The 17,459-nt window shown below is 39.6% G+C and overlaps 1 protein-coding gene and 1 pseudogene across 1 annotated transcript; both read right to left on the bottom strand.

Annotated features, from left to right (window-relative positions):
* Nucleotides 1–2,751: 2,751 nt before the first annotated feature.
* Nucleotides 2,752–5,924, bottom strand: LOC109996084 (tubulin beta-1 chain-like; annotated as a pseudogene).
* Nucleotides 5,925–11,283: 5,359 nt separating this feature from the next.
* LOC109996106 (cytochrome P450 2J2-like) lies at nt 11,284–16,901 on the bottom strand. Its single transcript, XM_029280426.2, has 9 exons — nt 16,483–16,901; nt 16,192–16,354; nt 15,852–16,001; nt 15,605–15,765; nt 15,232–15,408; nt 14,036–14,177; nt 12,928–13,115; nt 12,692–12,833; nt 11,284–11,657 (listed from the first exon to the last, which is right to left on the bottom strand). Exons 1-9 carry the CDS (start codon nt 16,687–16,689, stop codon nt 11,482–11,484), a joined length of 1,506 nt encoding a protein of 501 aa, XP_029136259.1. The 5' UTR covers nt 16,690–16,901; the 3' UTR covers nt 11,284–11,481.
* Nucleotides 16,902–17,459: the final 558 nt, after the last annotated feature.

Raw genomic sequence — 17,459 nt, 5'->3', positions numbered from 1 at the left:
ACTGGGTTAAATGTGCCAAAACAGCTAGCAAAGCCGAGAGCAACCTGTTGATAATTGGTTACCACAGTAACAGGGCCAGTCTCGGATGCATTACGTCAGTCTCTCCTCTCGAGGGCGGTATAATCCAGCTGTACGCTTCCGCCATTAGTTCGTAATTTATTTTTATTTTTTTTATCTTTATTTTGCGAAGTTTTATGAGGATTAGTGTGACAGTGACCTAGCTAAAAAAGACAACCGAAAAATAAAAAAAAGTTATTTAAAAAAAGATTGCCCTGACATACGGGAGAAGGGAGGATGGGTGAGTGTTCATGAGTGAATATTTACATCTACAGAGGAGATCAAACAACCTGATTCTCCGTTTAATACAAAGCCACTTTCATTTGTATAAAACTCACTCAAATCCTTGCGACATGCTGCAAGTGAAGTTTATTTATAGAGCACATTTCAGCAACAAGGCGATTCACACAAGACATCAAAAGCATCAGGACAAAGGGAAAAGGAGAGACTAAAATAGACTGTTTTAAATTCACTGAAACAACCACAACAATCAGAAGAGAAGATTAAATATGAAAATATGATGACAAATAAGATCTTAAAGGAATAAATAAATAACACTAAGAAAATAAATAAGCCCAGATTTGAAATGCAGTTTGTCAAACAAGGAGAGAACCTTTACTGCACTGCACTTTCATAAACATTGGTGACATATAAGAGGCTATTTTAAAAACACCTTTTTCAATCAAAGCAGCACAGGCTGAAAGTTCAGACCTGCTATGTACCACTACATCCTACATAGAATAATCATGTCACTTATTCACTCGATGGGTCTCATTTAAGATTGGGTAGATGGCTGCATGAGAGCTACTCATTTTATATATTTTTAAATGATACAATAAAAAAAAAAATCAGTTCAGAAATGATGACATGTCTTATTGTTATCTCCGGCCTTTAGAGCATCTGAAGTAATCTGAGCTGTGAAACCTGAAGACAGCACACTACAGTTTTTCAATGTCTCAGATATCCTTTTCTAAAGTCTGAGAAAAGCAACCTACCTACCTACATTACTCGACAAAACAAAAAGCTTATTTTTGGCTTCAAACCAAAGTTGTTAATTGAATGCACACTCCACATCTAACCTCAGACACACATTTCAAAATACTCCGGCGTAGGAATAGGCTTGAGAAGATGTCTGATCAGAGGCTTACTATAAATATATTTACTTGGCATACTTTTCATTGTCATCCCTGAGCCAATGAGTTTTTTATTTTTATTTTAATCGTCTCATTCATTTTTCAAAATAGGCTACACTGGGATTTTCTGGAGATTAGGAGTAAAATGATTCTCATGTACAGAGAAAATGGTCTGTTGTTATAAGGTGTAAAACAAAAACATAAGCTTACTGTCTCATATAGAAGAATAGAGGTCTATGAATAACCAAGAGGGGCGCCGGTAGTACAGTGGTTCATCAACACGCCCCATGTACAGAGTCTACAGTCCTAGGCTTGAATCCGACCTGCGGCGTGTTGTTCCCCACTCTCTCACCCTGATTTCTTACTCTATCTCCCACTGCCTTGTCTCTCAAATAAAGACATAAAGAAATAAACCTTTGTAAAAAAGAAAGTATAACCCAAAACGCAAGGATGTTGTGTATAGGTACAGGAACATTAACTTTAGCTTGAAGGTTTAATGCAACCCCAGAGAATGTCTGCATGTTTTTTTTCATGTAACTTGAATCTGCTTTTTCCCACAATGATCTATTTTTGATAAAAATGTTAATCAGTCATATCTGTTGAGCTGCTGCTGCAGGAGCACACAAACATGTAGAGAACATTCAGATTCTTTCATTAAGTGTTTAGTATATTCAGTAATAACACGAACAGCTGTCCTAATTGTGTTTAGAGATCTACAAACTAATTGGGTAAAATCATAACTGTAAAATACAGGTTTCTTGAGACTTTTTAATCCGAGTTGTTTCAACAATCTTTCTGATTTAAAGTAAGAATTCAGGTTAAAATGTGTTCCTTAGAAATCTGAATGATTACAGTACATGTCTGTGTTCAATCTACTTGTTTGTTGTTGACAGAGCGGCTTTGTGTCCCGCTTTGGAGCGAAGCAGGGCTTGGAGAGCCAGGTGAAGGTGTGCTGTTGGACTCTGCTGGCCTTGGCGGTGAGCATCCTGACCTACTGCGTTTGGAAGAGTGATTTAGCCAACACTGCCACCTACCGACCACAACCAGGAACTGTCAGACTGAGCGACAGTATGGAAATGTCTGCAGAGGTGGTTTAAGATGCATCCAGATTTATAAGATTTATTAGTAAGCTGGATAATCAATATGTTACATTCAAACTATCAGTAGAGTTCAAACGCCAAACACTGCATGTGATATCTGATGAACACTTTCAGCTTGTAATTTAATCATTAAATTTTTGTTATTTTTTAGTGTAATTATGTATGTGCTCTTTGTCTAAATTTCAACAGCACCTTTATCTACAATGAATAAAAATAACAAAACATTGAATGAACCACATTTATATCCAGAATCTCCATCATTGTCTTACTACTTTTCATTTAAGTCACATTATAACAGATGTTGGTTTACTTCTGTATTTCTGGCAAAACACCAGCCATGCAACTACACCTTATCTACAGTGTAGAGCCTCTACTCTAATAAATACTTTGACTTCATAGTTATATCTCATGAATTTGAAGGTAGCCTGTGAATACTATTAAACACATTAAGACTTCAAAAATGCAGAAGAATCTTTTATTCACATGAACAGCAGACAGAACAGTGAAAACTGGAAAACAAGAAAACACTTGGTTAGAACATTCCATTTTCATGGCAGATTTGCCAGCAAACCTTTGGACAATTTAAGGTTTAGGCAAGCTCCTCCTCGCCTTCCTCCTCAAATTCTCCCTCCTCCTCTGCGGTGGCGTCCTGGTACTGCTGGTACTCGGACACCAGGTCGTTCATGTTGCTCTCAGCCTCGGTGAACTCCATCTCATCCATACCCTCGCCGGTGTACCAATGGAGGAAAGCTTTGCGCCTGAACATGGCTGTGAACTGCTCAGAGATGCGCTTGAACAGCTCCTGGATGGCTTGAGGCCACGGGGAGGGATGTCACAGACAGCGGTCTTCACGTTGTTGGGGATCCATTCAACAAAGTAGCTGCTGTTTTTGTTCTGCACATTCAGCATCTGTTCATCCACCTCCTTCATGGACATGTGGCCACGGAAGATAGCAGCCACGGTCAGGTAGCGGCCATGACGTGGGTCGCAGGCAGCCATCATGTTCTTGGCGTCGAACATCTGCTGGGTGAGCTCTGGTACAGTGAGGGACCTGTACTGCAGGCTGCCTCAGCTTGTGAGGGGAGCGAAGCCTGGAATGAAAAAGTGGAGACGAGGGAATGGCACCATGTTTACAGCCAGCTTCCTCAGGTCAGCATTGAGCTGTCCGGGGAACCTGAGGCAGGTGGCAACACCGCTCATGGTGGCAGAGACAAGGTGGTTGAGGTCACCATATGAGGGGGTTGTAAGTTTAAGGGTGCGGAAACAGATGTCATACAGAGCCTCGTTGTCAATACAGAAGGTTTGGTCTGTGTTTTCTACAAGCTGGTGGACTGACAGTGTGGCGTTGTAGGGCTCAACGACTGTGTCTGATACTTTGGCTGAGGGTACCACGCTGTAGGTTTTCATAATACGGTCGGGGTACTCCTCACGGATTTTGCTGATGAGCAGTGTGCCCATCCCAGAGCCAGTACCACCACCAAGAGAGTGTGTGAGCTGGAAGCCCTGCAGGCAGTCACAGTTCTCTGCCTCCTTCCTCACTACATCCAGGACAGTGTCCACCAGCTCTGCACCCTCCATGTAGTGACCTTTGGCCCAGTTGTTGCCAGCACCACTCTGGCCTAGAAGAGGAAAGAAAAAAAAAGGGGGGGGGAATTAAGCTTAACAGTACTTAAATCCAAAATGAGAAGTAGCTAGTAGAGAAGGAATGCAAGGACAAATGAACAATTACCGTGAACAAAGTTGTCTGGCCTGAAGATCTGGCCGTAGGGTCCGGATCTCACCGAGTGCATGGTTCCTGGCTCCAGATCCACCAGCACAGCACGGGGAACATATTTACCACCTTCAAGAAGCATAAAGGACATAATGGCAATGTTCACCAAAAAAAATAAAAATAAAAAGCCATAAAGTTCATGCGCCTATTAAAACATCTAATTCAACCTTACCTGTGGCTTCATTGTAGTAGACATTGATCCTGTCAAGCTGCAGGTCACTGTCACCGTGGTATGTGCCAGTTGGGTCAATGCCGTGCTCATCACTGATCACCTCCCAAAACTGAAATACAATAAAAGCCGTGCGATTGCGAAGCTTTTTGTACTTCAAACTATTTTAAAAACACAATTTAGTATCGGGTTTTGATTTACAAAAGACACCGGAGGGTAAAAGAAGAGCTCTGTGTGTGTTTGGACTGAAACTAGAGGGGATTAAAGTGGTAAATTGTGGGACCGCTGTCATGTTCCTGCTTTAAAGCAGCGATCGCTCTGTGACAGAAGAGAAGTGTTAACAGATTCTTCACTAACGTATTAACAACTGTCACGTCACATAAATATGTTGGTGAAAATGTCTCTAAACGAAGGAACACTACATTAAATCCTCTTACTGAAAAATAAATGTCAAAATAAAAAGTTTGCTAGCTCGATATAACACCTCGTCTCGTCCCACTCGTCATTATTTACACTCACGTTTGAATACAAAATGTTTTAATCTCATCCAGGTGACTTTACACGTGTTATTCTTTACTAAATCAGATGATAACTCAGAGTGTATGTCCCCTTTTCTCTAAAATAAACGTCTGTAACCACTCCATTACAGCTATGAACACTGTTAGAAACTATTACAAATACATATTTAAAAATAAAGATCCCCCTCGGGTAACACGGTTAATAATTACTCATCAGGTGTTTAAAGTCAGTTTCCACTGATGACTCGTTTGAGCAGTTTGACGGAGAGAGATTAAACGGACACTCACGTACATGGTTAATTTTATACCGTTATGATGCCAATCTCTGTTCAGAAATGTCATATTTTAAATGTTTACGTCACTGGTCATCAGATTTAGGCTCATACTTGCCGTTTTAAAGTACGGTTTTCGTTTTTTAAGACTTTAAATAGGTAATGACCCCAGCTTCTCCATTACCCGCCATTCATTCAGATGGAATGATTTCACCCAGAAAGGGGGCGGAGCCGGCATCGTTTGGGCAAAGTACCCGGATGCGTTACTTTCAACTTCCCGCTGTTCAGTAGTCCGCGCGCGGCCTCATCGCTCATACGTCATTAACCGCCCACTCGGTCACGACTGCGGACTTTTTGTTTTAATCATAAACACGCAGAACTTTGTTCAAGTTACATTACAGCCCAAGACGAGAGAAAACACTCACTTCCTACATTTCGCATTGCGGGAACAATTACGTCACCGAGTAAGATGAAAATAATGATTTTAAACCACTCAACGGTCAATCCCATCCGCAGTTGTTAACTGACATCTAACGGTCGTACAAATTAACACAATTTATCAGATTTGTAAATTAGGTAAAAATCGATTTATATTCGTTACAATTCGACGCATCACAACCCATAAGAGCAGCTCTTGAGATTTTAGGTTTGGAGTACACGTTCACAAAAGCACAGAGGACGCAGCTTTTCTTTTCTAAAATACATCGAGTTCAACCGAACAAAAAACATAAAAAGCTGTACTAACCTTGGCACCGATCTGGTTCCCGCACTGGCCGACCTGGAGAGGCACAATTTCCCTCATTTTCTTTTATGTTTTGAAGACTGCTTTGATAAACGGATTAAAATGTCTGTTAGCGTGTACAAATGACGCAACCATCATTTTTATACTACAGCTGAGCCCCGCCCTCTACCCCTCAGCTCGAATGTTGGTTGGCTCATTTCTTTACACTTGACGTACACGAACAGATTTAGACCAATGAAGTCGTCACTGTCTTCTCCACTATTGGTCCAGTGTGTCTGTCAATCACATTCGTGTCAAACGTATGACTACCGTCTAATCAGTCGACGTTGGCCATGACGTTGGCCTACGTCCATCATGATGGCGGAAAAGAAATGCATCACCGACAAAAGATTTAATTCATTTCACAGCCTCATGCAAGTCATAGACTGTAAATATTATTATATATTTATATATTATATTATGATATATTATGATATATTATTTTACATGCAAGCGTGTAAAAAGAAAATGAAACTCATCGATCAGCTAATCTTAATAAACTATTTTGACTGTATCTAGTTATAAATTGTCGAGTCAATTTAAAATATTTAAAACAAAAATACACTGTTGGTCTACTAGATATTAAAAAATATTTAACAGCTAAAAAAAAACAGAACCATTTATTAAATAAAAAATGTCTACAGTGAAAATATATCTTTATATCATAAACTGTATTAATTAATTTTTCACTTTGACTTGACTGTGATAACTTTTTTTTTTATTTATGACGATTTTATAGTTTTTATGTAGCCTACTTATAACTTGGGTTTTAATTAAGTGCTATAATATATATACAGTGTATGTAATATATATGTATGTAAATCTATATATTCAAAAATAAAATTAGACACATTATTATACATTGTCTTAAACTGAGAGATCTTCACTTGCTGTTTGACTGCTTTTATTTTGAAATAAAGTAAAGACCTTCTGGTGCATCGAAGGTTAAGACCATAACTTAACCTCGTAAAAAGAAACTGATTATCATCAAGACACTAATATTGTAAGCAGAATTAATGATTTTTTTAAAGAAAAAAATATGGGGTTTTGAAAACAGGACTATGTATTTAATTTGGAGAGCAGCAAGAGACTTTAAAACTGCGTTTGATGTTTTATTGTACCAATCTATAAAAAGCATGTAACAGGAGAGTAGAAATTCCCTAGTTTCTGGAGTATTCACCTTTTATTTCCTGCTAAGACTACAACACATTGAATTACTCAGAAAATAATTGTCTGTATTAACCCCACTATTTTTGATGTGTGACAACACAAAAGAGTGATGACTAAATATTTATTATAAAAACAGACATTACATACATAGCATGGTTTGGGTGAAAAGTTGCAAGACTCAGTCCAGACTGTTGCAGTACATTTAGGGGACAAAGAAGACGTTTCTTTTTCAAATGAAGCCAGTAAACGAGGCAGACTGAGCTGTTCATCCTGGCCTTTACACGAGGCTCTGACTGAAAACACTACAGTCACATTTAATGGTGAGTCCCACTTCAGAGCTGAGCTTTAGGTCACATGACAACCCCCCTTTGCCTTTTAAAAAGCAAAATACAAAGACAAGCAAGCACACAGAGGAAAACATGCAGAAAAAGAGCAACTTAATTACATGCAAACAAAATAATTCAATGCAAAAACTCCACATTCAAAAAGTAAACTTAATATTTATATACATGGCTTAAGGGTTCTTCAAGGTTTCATGGTAAAGAGATAAATACAGCAGATTTGGCAACACCCTTCACAAGTAATGACCACTATTGTGAAAGAGAAAAAAAAAACATGCACACAACTTTTAACAATTCTAAACAAAACCACCATGAACACAACAAAAGACATGCTGACCAAAGGGCTCTTCAGCTGGAAAACAACCATTAAATTTACCATGACTCAGCTGCATGTTTACGAGTAAAAAAAACTTCATATCCCACAAATCAACACATCTCTCCCCACCGGTTCACACTCCTGCAGAAACAGCAAACTTGCATGTACAATGATCTTTAACCAAAAGAGGGAACCACTTTATGTCACCTGGCAAAGGTACAAGCAAACATTTTCTTGATATTTAAGGGGAAAAAATGGAACACAAAATCCAGAAAAAAGTTTGAGAAAAGTGGTCTTAATAATCCATCTTAAGATCATTTAATGGTGTTTCTCTCCAATATTTTAGATTGTGAACACTGCACAGCTGCACTGATCCAAATCATTCAAAATCCAACTTGCACCATGTCGCACACATTAAGATCAAACTGTTACACCAACTGTGTTTACATCTTTGTATAAATATATATTTGATATTTGATTATATAGTCAGCACGTTGAGTGATTTATCTTTGTCCCTCAATCGCTTATTTTGGAAAAAAATAATTGGCAGACATCAATTAAAGGCCAGCTTCAATTCTTGTCTCTTAAACACAAACATTTCTATACTTTAAACTCTTGCTTATTAACTGATGGGACACAAAAATAGAACCCAACTTGGGAAGGTTTAGACACAGTTTAAGGCGCTTAATGAACAGTGACATTGACGGACAACATTTTAAGGGCTTAAATATAAATTTCATCCATGCCATGTTTGTGGCTCTTAGCAACAGGACTTACAGCAAAGAGCCTGGAACCTCGAGCAAATAGCTTAAGAGTGTGCAGCGGGTCAGTAGCAGCTCAGGTGATAGGTAAGAGCACACTAGTCAGGATCCACACTGACAGCAGGTTTAAAGCCGTAAATACATACAAGACAGATAAATATTAAAGGAGGACCGGTCCATGGCACTGTTTTCGGGCTGTTTGTATATTGCACTTTGTGTAGTAAAAAGTTAATCAGTACATTACTCAGAGTTCATCTCAGAAGCATTTCCTGAAGAAGATCTGCGGTCCGTACTCCTCATATTCTTCCTGACTGATCCATGCGGAGCTGAAGGTGGGCAGGTTGGCAAGCACTGCTCCTCCCCTCCACACTGAAAAGTCTCTGTCCTTCGGGCTGCTGACATGAACACTCTCCCCCATGTTGGGGGGAACCAGTGCTTTGATTTCAGCCTGGAGCCGCTCAGGCAGGCCGTCCAGCAGGGTGTTCCCTCCTACAGGAGCAGATAGAAAGGAAACTCAAAACATGAGCAAAGCAGTGGTACAAAAAGGGCGTGTACTCACTGCTATAAACCATCATTTTCATATTTGTATTTTGGTGTACTGTGACTTTTTATTTTATTTTTATAGGTACTCTCCTCATAGCAGGTTCTCTGGGTTGTTAATCCCTTTCATAGACATTCACATGCAGAGGGTGCAACTTTGGGTTATGTATCCTGCCGAAGGACACGTTGAACATGTGGCTGCAGGAGCTGGGGATTGAACCCCGACCTTCCAGTTGAGATATGACCGACTCTACCAACTGAGCCACAGCTGCCCAAAATCCATTTGACATGCATCCATTTCATTCAACAGTAAGACTGCTACTTTGAGCACTGAAGTTTAATTCATAAAGTTCATAGATATAAAGGTTTTAGGATCAAATAACTTTAAACTGTGTGCTCTCTTTTTATCCAGGGAAGTACGGTCTTTAGAAATATTGATGATTTAAAATGCAGTGCCCTGACATCTGTAGTCGTAATGGGACACTTGGAATTACACACTATATCATGTGAAAAGATGATAGAAAAAAAACAAGTTTATCATGCATAGTTTAGCAGGAATCATGTTAGACGTACAGTATGGCTGAAAAAGTCTGGTTCTGTTTGAGGTTTTCTGCCAGTCATATTCGCTGGTTTGAATGGCGTCCAATCGCTGAATTGTTTCAACTTCTAAACTCATTGGAGCCGTCATTGGCTCAGAAAAAAAGTCCTGCCTCAGCCAAAACATTAAAATCCAGACAAAGTCTCTGCAGACACAGTCACCACCACACATGTATGGAGGCCCAGGAGTGATGACTGAGCAACATCACTTTGGTATAAGTCTATTTTATTTTCTAATGTTCAATGAAGCTTTTGCAAACACAGCACACTATTGTTGAAGGAAAGTACCGGTACTTGCACTTGTTTTATTATCCACTTCAAGCTCTGGACCAAAGAAAATCACAGCTGGAGCGCACCTTTAGACTGTTGTGTAACACCATAACAAACATCAGCTGTTACCTGACAGTACGATGTTTCCCAGGAAGCAGCGCCGCAGCATACAGCACATAAAGTGCTCACAGGGACCATGCACCAACCATATGTACACACACACACACACACACACACACACACACACACACACACACACACACACACACAGACACACACACACACACACACAGACACACACACACACACACACACACACACACACACACACACACACACACACACACACAAAGACAAACTAGTAACCAAAGGCACGAGAGTAAAGCAATGTTTTAAGACCACTCTTAACAGACCTCAGGTCATTCCATAAAATTGACCATGGTGACTAAATGCACCTTCACCAGATTTAGTCTTGACCTTTGGTAAGTTCAGCAGACCCATATCTGCTGATCCAAGGGATCTTATTGGGCTGTAGTCAATGAATAGGTCTGAAAGATATTGAGGTGCCACTCCATGTAATGTTTTGTAAACCAGAAGTAATGTTTTGAATTCTATTCTGTAGTGAACTGGAAGCCAATGAAGAATGTTTTTTAGGATCGGTGTGATGTGTTCTATTTTCTTTGTCCCAGTTAGCACTCTGGCTGCAGCATTTTGGATGAGTTGGAGTTTTTTAAATTTATTTTTGGGAAGTCCAGCATAGAGGGCATTACAGTAATCTAGTCTGCCGGATATGAATGCATGGACCAGTTGTTCGGAATCAGATTGGGTCATGAAGCACCTGAGTTTGGATATGTTCTTGAGATGATAGAAGGCTGTTTGTAATAGCTGTAATGTGCTTCTGAAAGTTTAGATCCGAATCAATGATGACACCTAGGTTTTTGACATGATCACTGGACTGAAGAGGAAAAGATGATGAAATGGATATGAGTTCTTGCCTTTGTCTTTGTGGGCCCACAATCAGAATTTCCGTTTTATCCTTGTTAAGCTATAGAAAATTTTGTGACAGCCAGCAGCTAATTTCTTCAATGCATTCGGCCATGAAATATAAAGCTGTGTGTCATCGGCATAGGAGTGATAGGAGATATTGTGTTTCTGTATGATGGAACCAAGAGGGAGCATGTAAAGACTAAATAGTAGTAGTAATAAACTATATTAACTTAGCGTAGGTGTTTATGAAGCTGTACAGTAAAAGTAAAGATTTCACAAAGACAAATGAAAAGATGCTAGCCTAACAGTTAAACAACAGTCTAATAAACGTCTTTTCAACCTCTGTGTCGCAATGCTAAATCAATCATAGTCATAACAACTATAGATCCACGTTGTTTCAACATCACTGTCATAAACATTACTTTGATTATTTATTCAATGTTTATTTTGCATTGAGATTTCAAGGTCAACCAAAATGATGATTCAGACAGAAAATCAACTTAGTTTCAATGATTGTTTAATAATAGGGATACTTTTAAAGCCTTAAGAGATATCATTACTAAACATCATGCCGTGGAATGTATAATGAAAGCAAAGAATTCATTAGAAATATTCTGTACCATAAAGCAGTCTTGAGGACAAAAAAAACCCATTATGCCAATTACTTTTTGGACTTTTTTTGTCAATCAGTGCTTCTCTTAACTTGAGGTTGCACAGATTTCATACTGATGGGGTGACAGAACTATGCCAAACTGTGAGTCCATTGCGGGTTTGACCCCAGCAGGCATAGAGAAGGTGAAGTGCTGCATGAAGGAGGTAAAGAAGAGGAAAAGTTCCATCCTGGCCAGGCCTTCCCCTGGACACAGCCGCTTACCTGAGGCAGGAAAACAGAATTAGACAAACTGTTATCGTTTTTAACAGAAACTGAACAAGAGTCATGCAATGAAATAAAAAAATAAAAAAATCAGCTGTTTTCTCTCCCATTTAATGACTTAAGAACATGGAGAAAAAAATGTGACTATTGTAACACCTGAAACATGTACTTAAAAAAAGAGAATGGATAGCTAGAAGAGGAATAAGTTCAACAAAGGTGACTGTACATCGACTGTATAAAAAGATCGATGACATGACAGCTCCCCAAATGTGAAGCCAAGACATTTGGAGCGTCCCCTACTGACTGGCTGCAGAACAAGTCATAAACCCTCACCTCCTTCATGTTAATAGAAGACACATGAGTCAAACTACAAGAATTACATAAGCCATTTAACTAACTAAAAGTGTCAAACTGATTCAAACTGATTCAAGAAGATGTTATGCTCTAGACTGCGTGGACCTTTCTGGTCTTTACCAATTTCTTGAAGGTTAAATTTTTGTTAGCGGAAGTAGGATGTTAGCGGACGCAGGATGTCAGCATCCTGAGCAAGTGTATTTTGGCTTCAGCTTTGTACAATGGAATGAGGTAGAGATGTATTGTTTATTTTTAAAACAGTCATAGGTTCACAATATTATGGCAGAAGTTATGAAAAACACTTATCCAGCTTGATCTTTTAAACGCCTTGTATACTTTGAAAACATACTGCAGAAAATTAAACACCATGAACATACTAGCCTGGCCTTAACATGTTGGTCGACTTAAAGAAGAAATTATATTGAAATGATAATTGGGTTGATACAATCCAGTCAATTCTTACTGTAATCATTGCAGGGAGCAGCGACTGGCATTTATTGGCATGGTTATTATCCCTGACCCATTTCTTTTCATTTCCTTCTTGGCCAAGAGATTTAGGCATTTTTGTAAAAAAATATGTGAGGACCACCCAAGGGTCCCAATGAATGCTGGGATTGACAATTGGCACATTTACTTATTGTGAAAGAAGTTAAGTCAAGAAGTGGTCGGTTGCTTCTCACCTGCAGAGAAAGGAATGAAAGCAGCTGGCTTCACAAACTTCCCCTCCTTGCTCAGAAAGTGTCTTGGGTTGAAGGTAAAGGGGGTCTCCCACTCATTCTTGTCGTATAGCACCGAAGTCAGATTGGGAATGACTGTAATTCCCTAGTGAGAAGAATAATTACATTTTATATAATAATTTGAATTAATAAATGCTGGAGGTTTATGAATCATAAAAAATGCATTTATACAAACGGACCTTTGGAATTGTGTATCCTTCCAACTGTATATCATGGTTTGTGTTATGAGGCAGGCTTAGAGGTACTACGTTGCTCATTCTCATGATCTCGTGGAGGACAGCGTCAGTGTAAGGCAGGTTTACACGATCTGCTGTTGATGGTTCTCTGGACTTTCCAACTACTTCATGTATCTCAGACTGGACCTTTGCTGGGGGGGCGGGAGGGAAACAGCGTGGAGCAGAAAGATAATTCTTCAACAGGCTCCAAGAGTATACAAAACTTGTAAAGAGATGAGGCACAATTTAAAACTACTACATTAGTGAGTACGGTAAATAGATTTGCGCTCTTGTTGATTTCAAACAGTAGTTTAATTTTTCAATGTGTAGCAAAGACTTGCTTCAGAACAGTATTAAATTACACTATACAGGGAATTGGTACGCTGTCTGCATTAAAAGCGAGAATTACTATACCCTTCATAGTGGACTCCTTGTATCTATCAGTGCATTGTGAAAAGTAGCTGACAAAACAATATATACTGTCATGCATTGCTGTGCAAAGGAAATTCATCTCCTTCTCAAAATAATTGGAATAGGAGTTAGAGGAAACAGAAGAAATAGTATTTGGGTGTTTTATAAAGAGTAAATGATTTTCCAAGTAATTATATTTTTTCCTGATGATGATGCCAGTTATGAGACCATAATCTGTGTGAACGTGACTAATAATTGAGTTGTAGCACAAACAAATTGTTCTTTATTTTATCAATTATGTTATATCATTTTATATCTAGTTATATTGTAAAAAAAAAAAAAAAAAAGATACACTCAGTTTAAAAGAAGATATCACTGAAATTGGCTCAACAATTAGCTCACTACAGACAAGCCGGAAGATATGCAGGTATCTTCAGCAGCAAAAGCTGAGTTGCACAGCAAATATGGCAGCCACCACAACATGGCACTGCCCACAAATCAACTAAAGTCCTCCACTGAGAACTCAATAGGGAGTAGGTAGTAGTGAATATGTGATTCCAAATACAGCCTACCTACAGTATTTACCTACCTACATACCACTAAAGTGTTTTAGTTTCCCACATATCCCCATTATTGAGTTAAAACTGGTCAGTGCTCTTACCCTGGATCTCAGGACTCTTTGCCATGTAGAGAAAAGCCCAGAGTAGGGTGCTGGTAGTGGTTTCAGAGCCAGCAACAAACAGATCCAAGACACACATGACAAGATTTTCCTCTTCAAAAGTGTTGTCAGTCTGGGCCTTACTCTGAGAATATATCCAAATACATGTCAAAGAATTAAACAAAATCATCCAGAACAAATGTAATTTCCACATACATCAGTAGTGGTTGTACTTTGAAATTAGTCGTTGTCTGTGCGTTGGCTTAGCTACAGTGCACAGGTTCAAAGGAAAATGACGCAGCATCTTCATAAAAAGCAAAGTCGAGACCTCACAGCATTCATGTGTACCGCGTTTTGTCAACCGCGTGGTTCTCAACAGCTTGTTTAAGTTGGTTGTCACCGGTTTACCTTACTGAATTAACAGTGCTCAGCTTGTACCCATCGTTTGTGTTAATATGGCTTTCTCTGTCGGCATTTCTACTGTGGGCGACTGAAAATGGTCACTTTCAGTGTCTTCAAAATGCAGCATATTCACTGCCTGGTAAAAAGGCAAAAAGCTGACTTCCTTTTCGGTATGACAGCTAACCTACCTGTTGTTACACAGCAGGTCCCTTTCATATGATTAGCTTGGCTAGCTAAGCAACAGTTGGCACCCCAAGATTGATTGACAAATGTAGAGAGAGATGTGTTGATCTTTGACTTGCGGTGCACAAGGGATGTTTTTCTATTGGTTAAAACATTTTTGAGACAAGGACTGTTACAAAACCAAGAATATTAGTGTTTTATGGATATTTCCTTTCTGAGGTCGATTTGATCATCATTTGGTGCTTGTTTTTACGTAATGTTGATATAGTGATGGTATATATGATCAGAAATCAGTACATGGTGTTTTATTTTGAAATTGACCGAATGCTCTATGAGTTCCCATGTCCGACTTTCAGTCTGGGTGGATCTGCTCTGTTCAGCTTTACACGTTCTGAAATTGCCTCAGTTGAAAATAGATTTGTTTTTCTGGTGGAGCAGAGTGTCAGCACTTCTGGAATGCACATAAGAAGGGCCACAGCGCATGCAGTTGGAACATTAGCATTAGGACGTGATCAGCTCTAGATGCATGGCGTGGCCAGAACATGGCGCAAACGGATGCTGTTCGGTTTCAGTGTAAGAAATACAACTAGTATTGTGCATATTGTGCCCATCACCATCTGTATCTCATTCAAGTAGCAGTCGATGTAGTCTCTTTGGTCTGAGGGGTCCCAGTTTTGTTTGTGCTGTTTAAGTTCTTCTCTTATGAAGTCCTTTATGTCATTGAAGATGTGCCGTAATGTGATGTGTGGTCCTGGCAAATATCTCATCAGCAGAGGGAATGAGTTGTAAAACTGTAGAGTAGAGCAGAATGAAATAACATTTTGAGGTGACATTTCATGACAAGATTTTTTGTTTGTAACAACCAATACTCATTAAAAATCCCATTTGTAAATCATGCATTTTAGAAAAGTCTTTCATTGTGAGAGATATATATCACAACCATGGTGCACACATCAAGAATAGGTCAATTGCTTAAAATTGCCATACCCATGCCCAGAGTGACATTTGTATCTGAAGAGATTTTTCAAAGAAGCTAATCAGTTTCCTGAAGTTCTCATCCGTGTACTCAAAGCGATGTCCGAAAACCAGGGAGCAGATTATGTTTGAGACAGCGTTGTTGATGATGGGGCGCGGATTAAATGGCACACCTTTATAGATAAACAGAAAGTGAGATGCTAATTTGGTACACATGAGGGGTTCTTGTTTTAAATCTATCACCTTATATTTCATTTACCTTTATAGCTATGAAGGTCTTTTGAACAATAGGTAAATTCCTCCAAGATGACAGGTTCTAGCGCCTTTTTACCGAGTCCAAAATTTCTGAGGGTTGAAAGCGCAAAACGCCTCTGCTGCTTCCATAAGTTCCCATTGCTGGATATAATACCTGATGGGAAATACATCAAAAGTAGTTCAAATGTATCTGCAGTAATATGGAACATTATGAGATGTTTGCAGCCTGTTAAATAAATACATATTTTTTTCAAGTCTACTTGTGGCATAAGAACCAAGAATCACCAGAGTTACAATAAAAGTGAGACCAAAAATGTGAATAGAAAAGCTTTGCATCCTCTCACCCAGTCCATAGTTTAGTTCATTCGTCAAAGGCATGACTGGGCGGTCCACCAGGCTGTGTCCGTGATTTACAAGAGCTTCCTTAAAAACCTTAAATCCATTTAAGACCACAATCGGCACCTTGCCCATACGCAGGCTGTATACATCTCCATATTTCCCTGCTAACTGTGAGTGGATTTTAAGAACAGTAGAAAAAAAAACATTGTCAATACAACAGAAGACAGAATGAGTCCTATGAGTTGACCTGCCAAATTTTGAATGGTATTATTTTTGTCAAACATTTCTTGAATTACCTGCATCATACTCTGATGTGTTCTGTTGTGGTCTACAGAGAACATGTTGCCCACGATCGGAAAAGCCCATGGTCCTGGAGGAAAGGTGGCAGGCTGGCGGTTTTTGATAAAATCTGTTGTGAGGATGAAAACTGCAATGAAGAGAAGCAGACTTTTGACATCAAAGTCCACATAGGATCCAATTACAGAAAAGATAGAATCCATCATCCAAGAAAGGGCTCAAGTGTTTTAAACTGAAGCCTGTGATACAAAAGTCCTGTGTTGTTTGATTAAAGCTGATCAGCTTTTCAAGGGGAGATAAGCTTTTCAAGGGGAGAGAAAGGCAACATTCTGGCAGAATGGAGAGGCCGAATGAGCTAAACCTGTTCTTCAACGGGTTTAGTTCACAGCCTCTCCCACCTCAAACAACACCTCTGTCCTTCACACCCCCCAGCCTCCCTTTCTATTTTCTCCCTCCCCCCAACACCCCATGGTGAACTCTTTGGACTCTGGCCCCGCACCACAGGAGTGCACTTCGCCCCCTGAGGTGAATTGCTCCATCCTCCCCTGACTCTAACAACTGGCTAGGGACAGCTGGAGAAACTACACCTCAGCAAGGTGAAACCATTCCTTGACCCTCTACAATTTGCCGACCAGCCACACCTGGGAGTGGACAATGCCATCATCTACATGCTGCAGCGTGCTCACTCACATCTGGAGGGAAACGGCTGCACTGTGAGAATCACCTTTTTTAATTTCTCCAGTGCATTCAACACCATCCAGCCACAACTGCTGGAAGAGAAGCTGCGGTTGATGGGTGTGGACTTGTCCATCATCTCCTGGATTACTGACTACCTGATAGACAGACCACAGTTTGTCCGACTTGGCAGAGTAGTGCAGGAGCTCCACAGGGGACTGTGCTGTCTCCTTTCCTTTTCACCTTGTACACCTCTGACTTTAAGTACAACTCCAGGTCATGCCACTTGCAGAAGTTTTCT

Source organism: Labrus bergylta, chromosome 6 (assembly GCF_963930695.1).
Source record: "Labrus bergylta chromosome 6, fLabBer1.1, whole genome shotgun sequence".
Classification (NCBI taxonomy): domain Eukaryota; kingdom Metazoa; phylum Chordata; class Actinopteri; order Labriformes; family Labridae; genus Labrus; species Labrus bergylta.
Note: the sequence above shows the minus strand (reverse complement) of the source record. Positions and strands in the feature narration are given on the sequence as shown.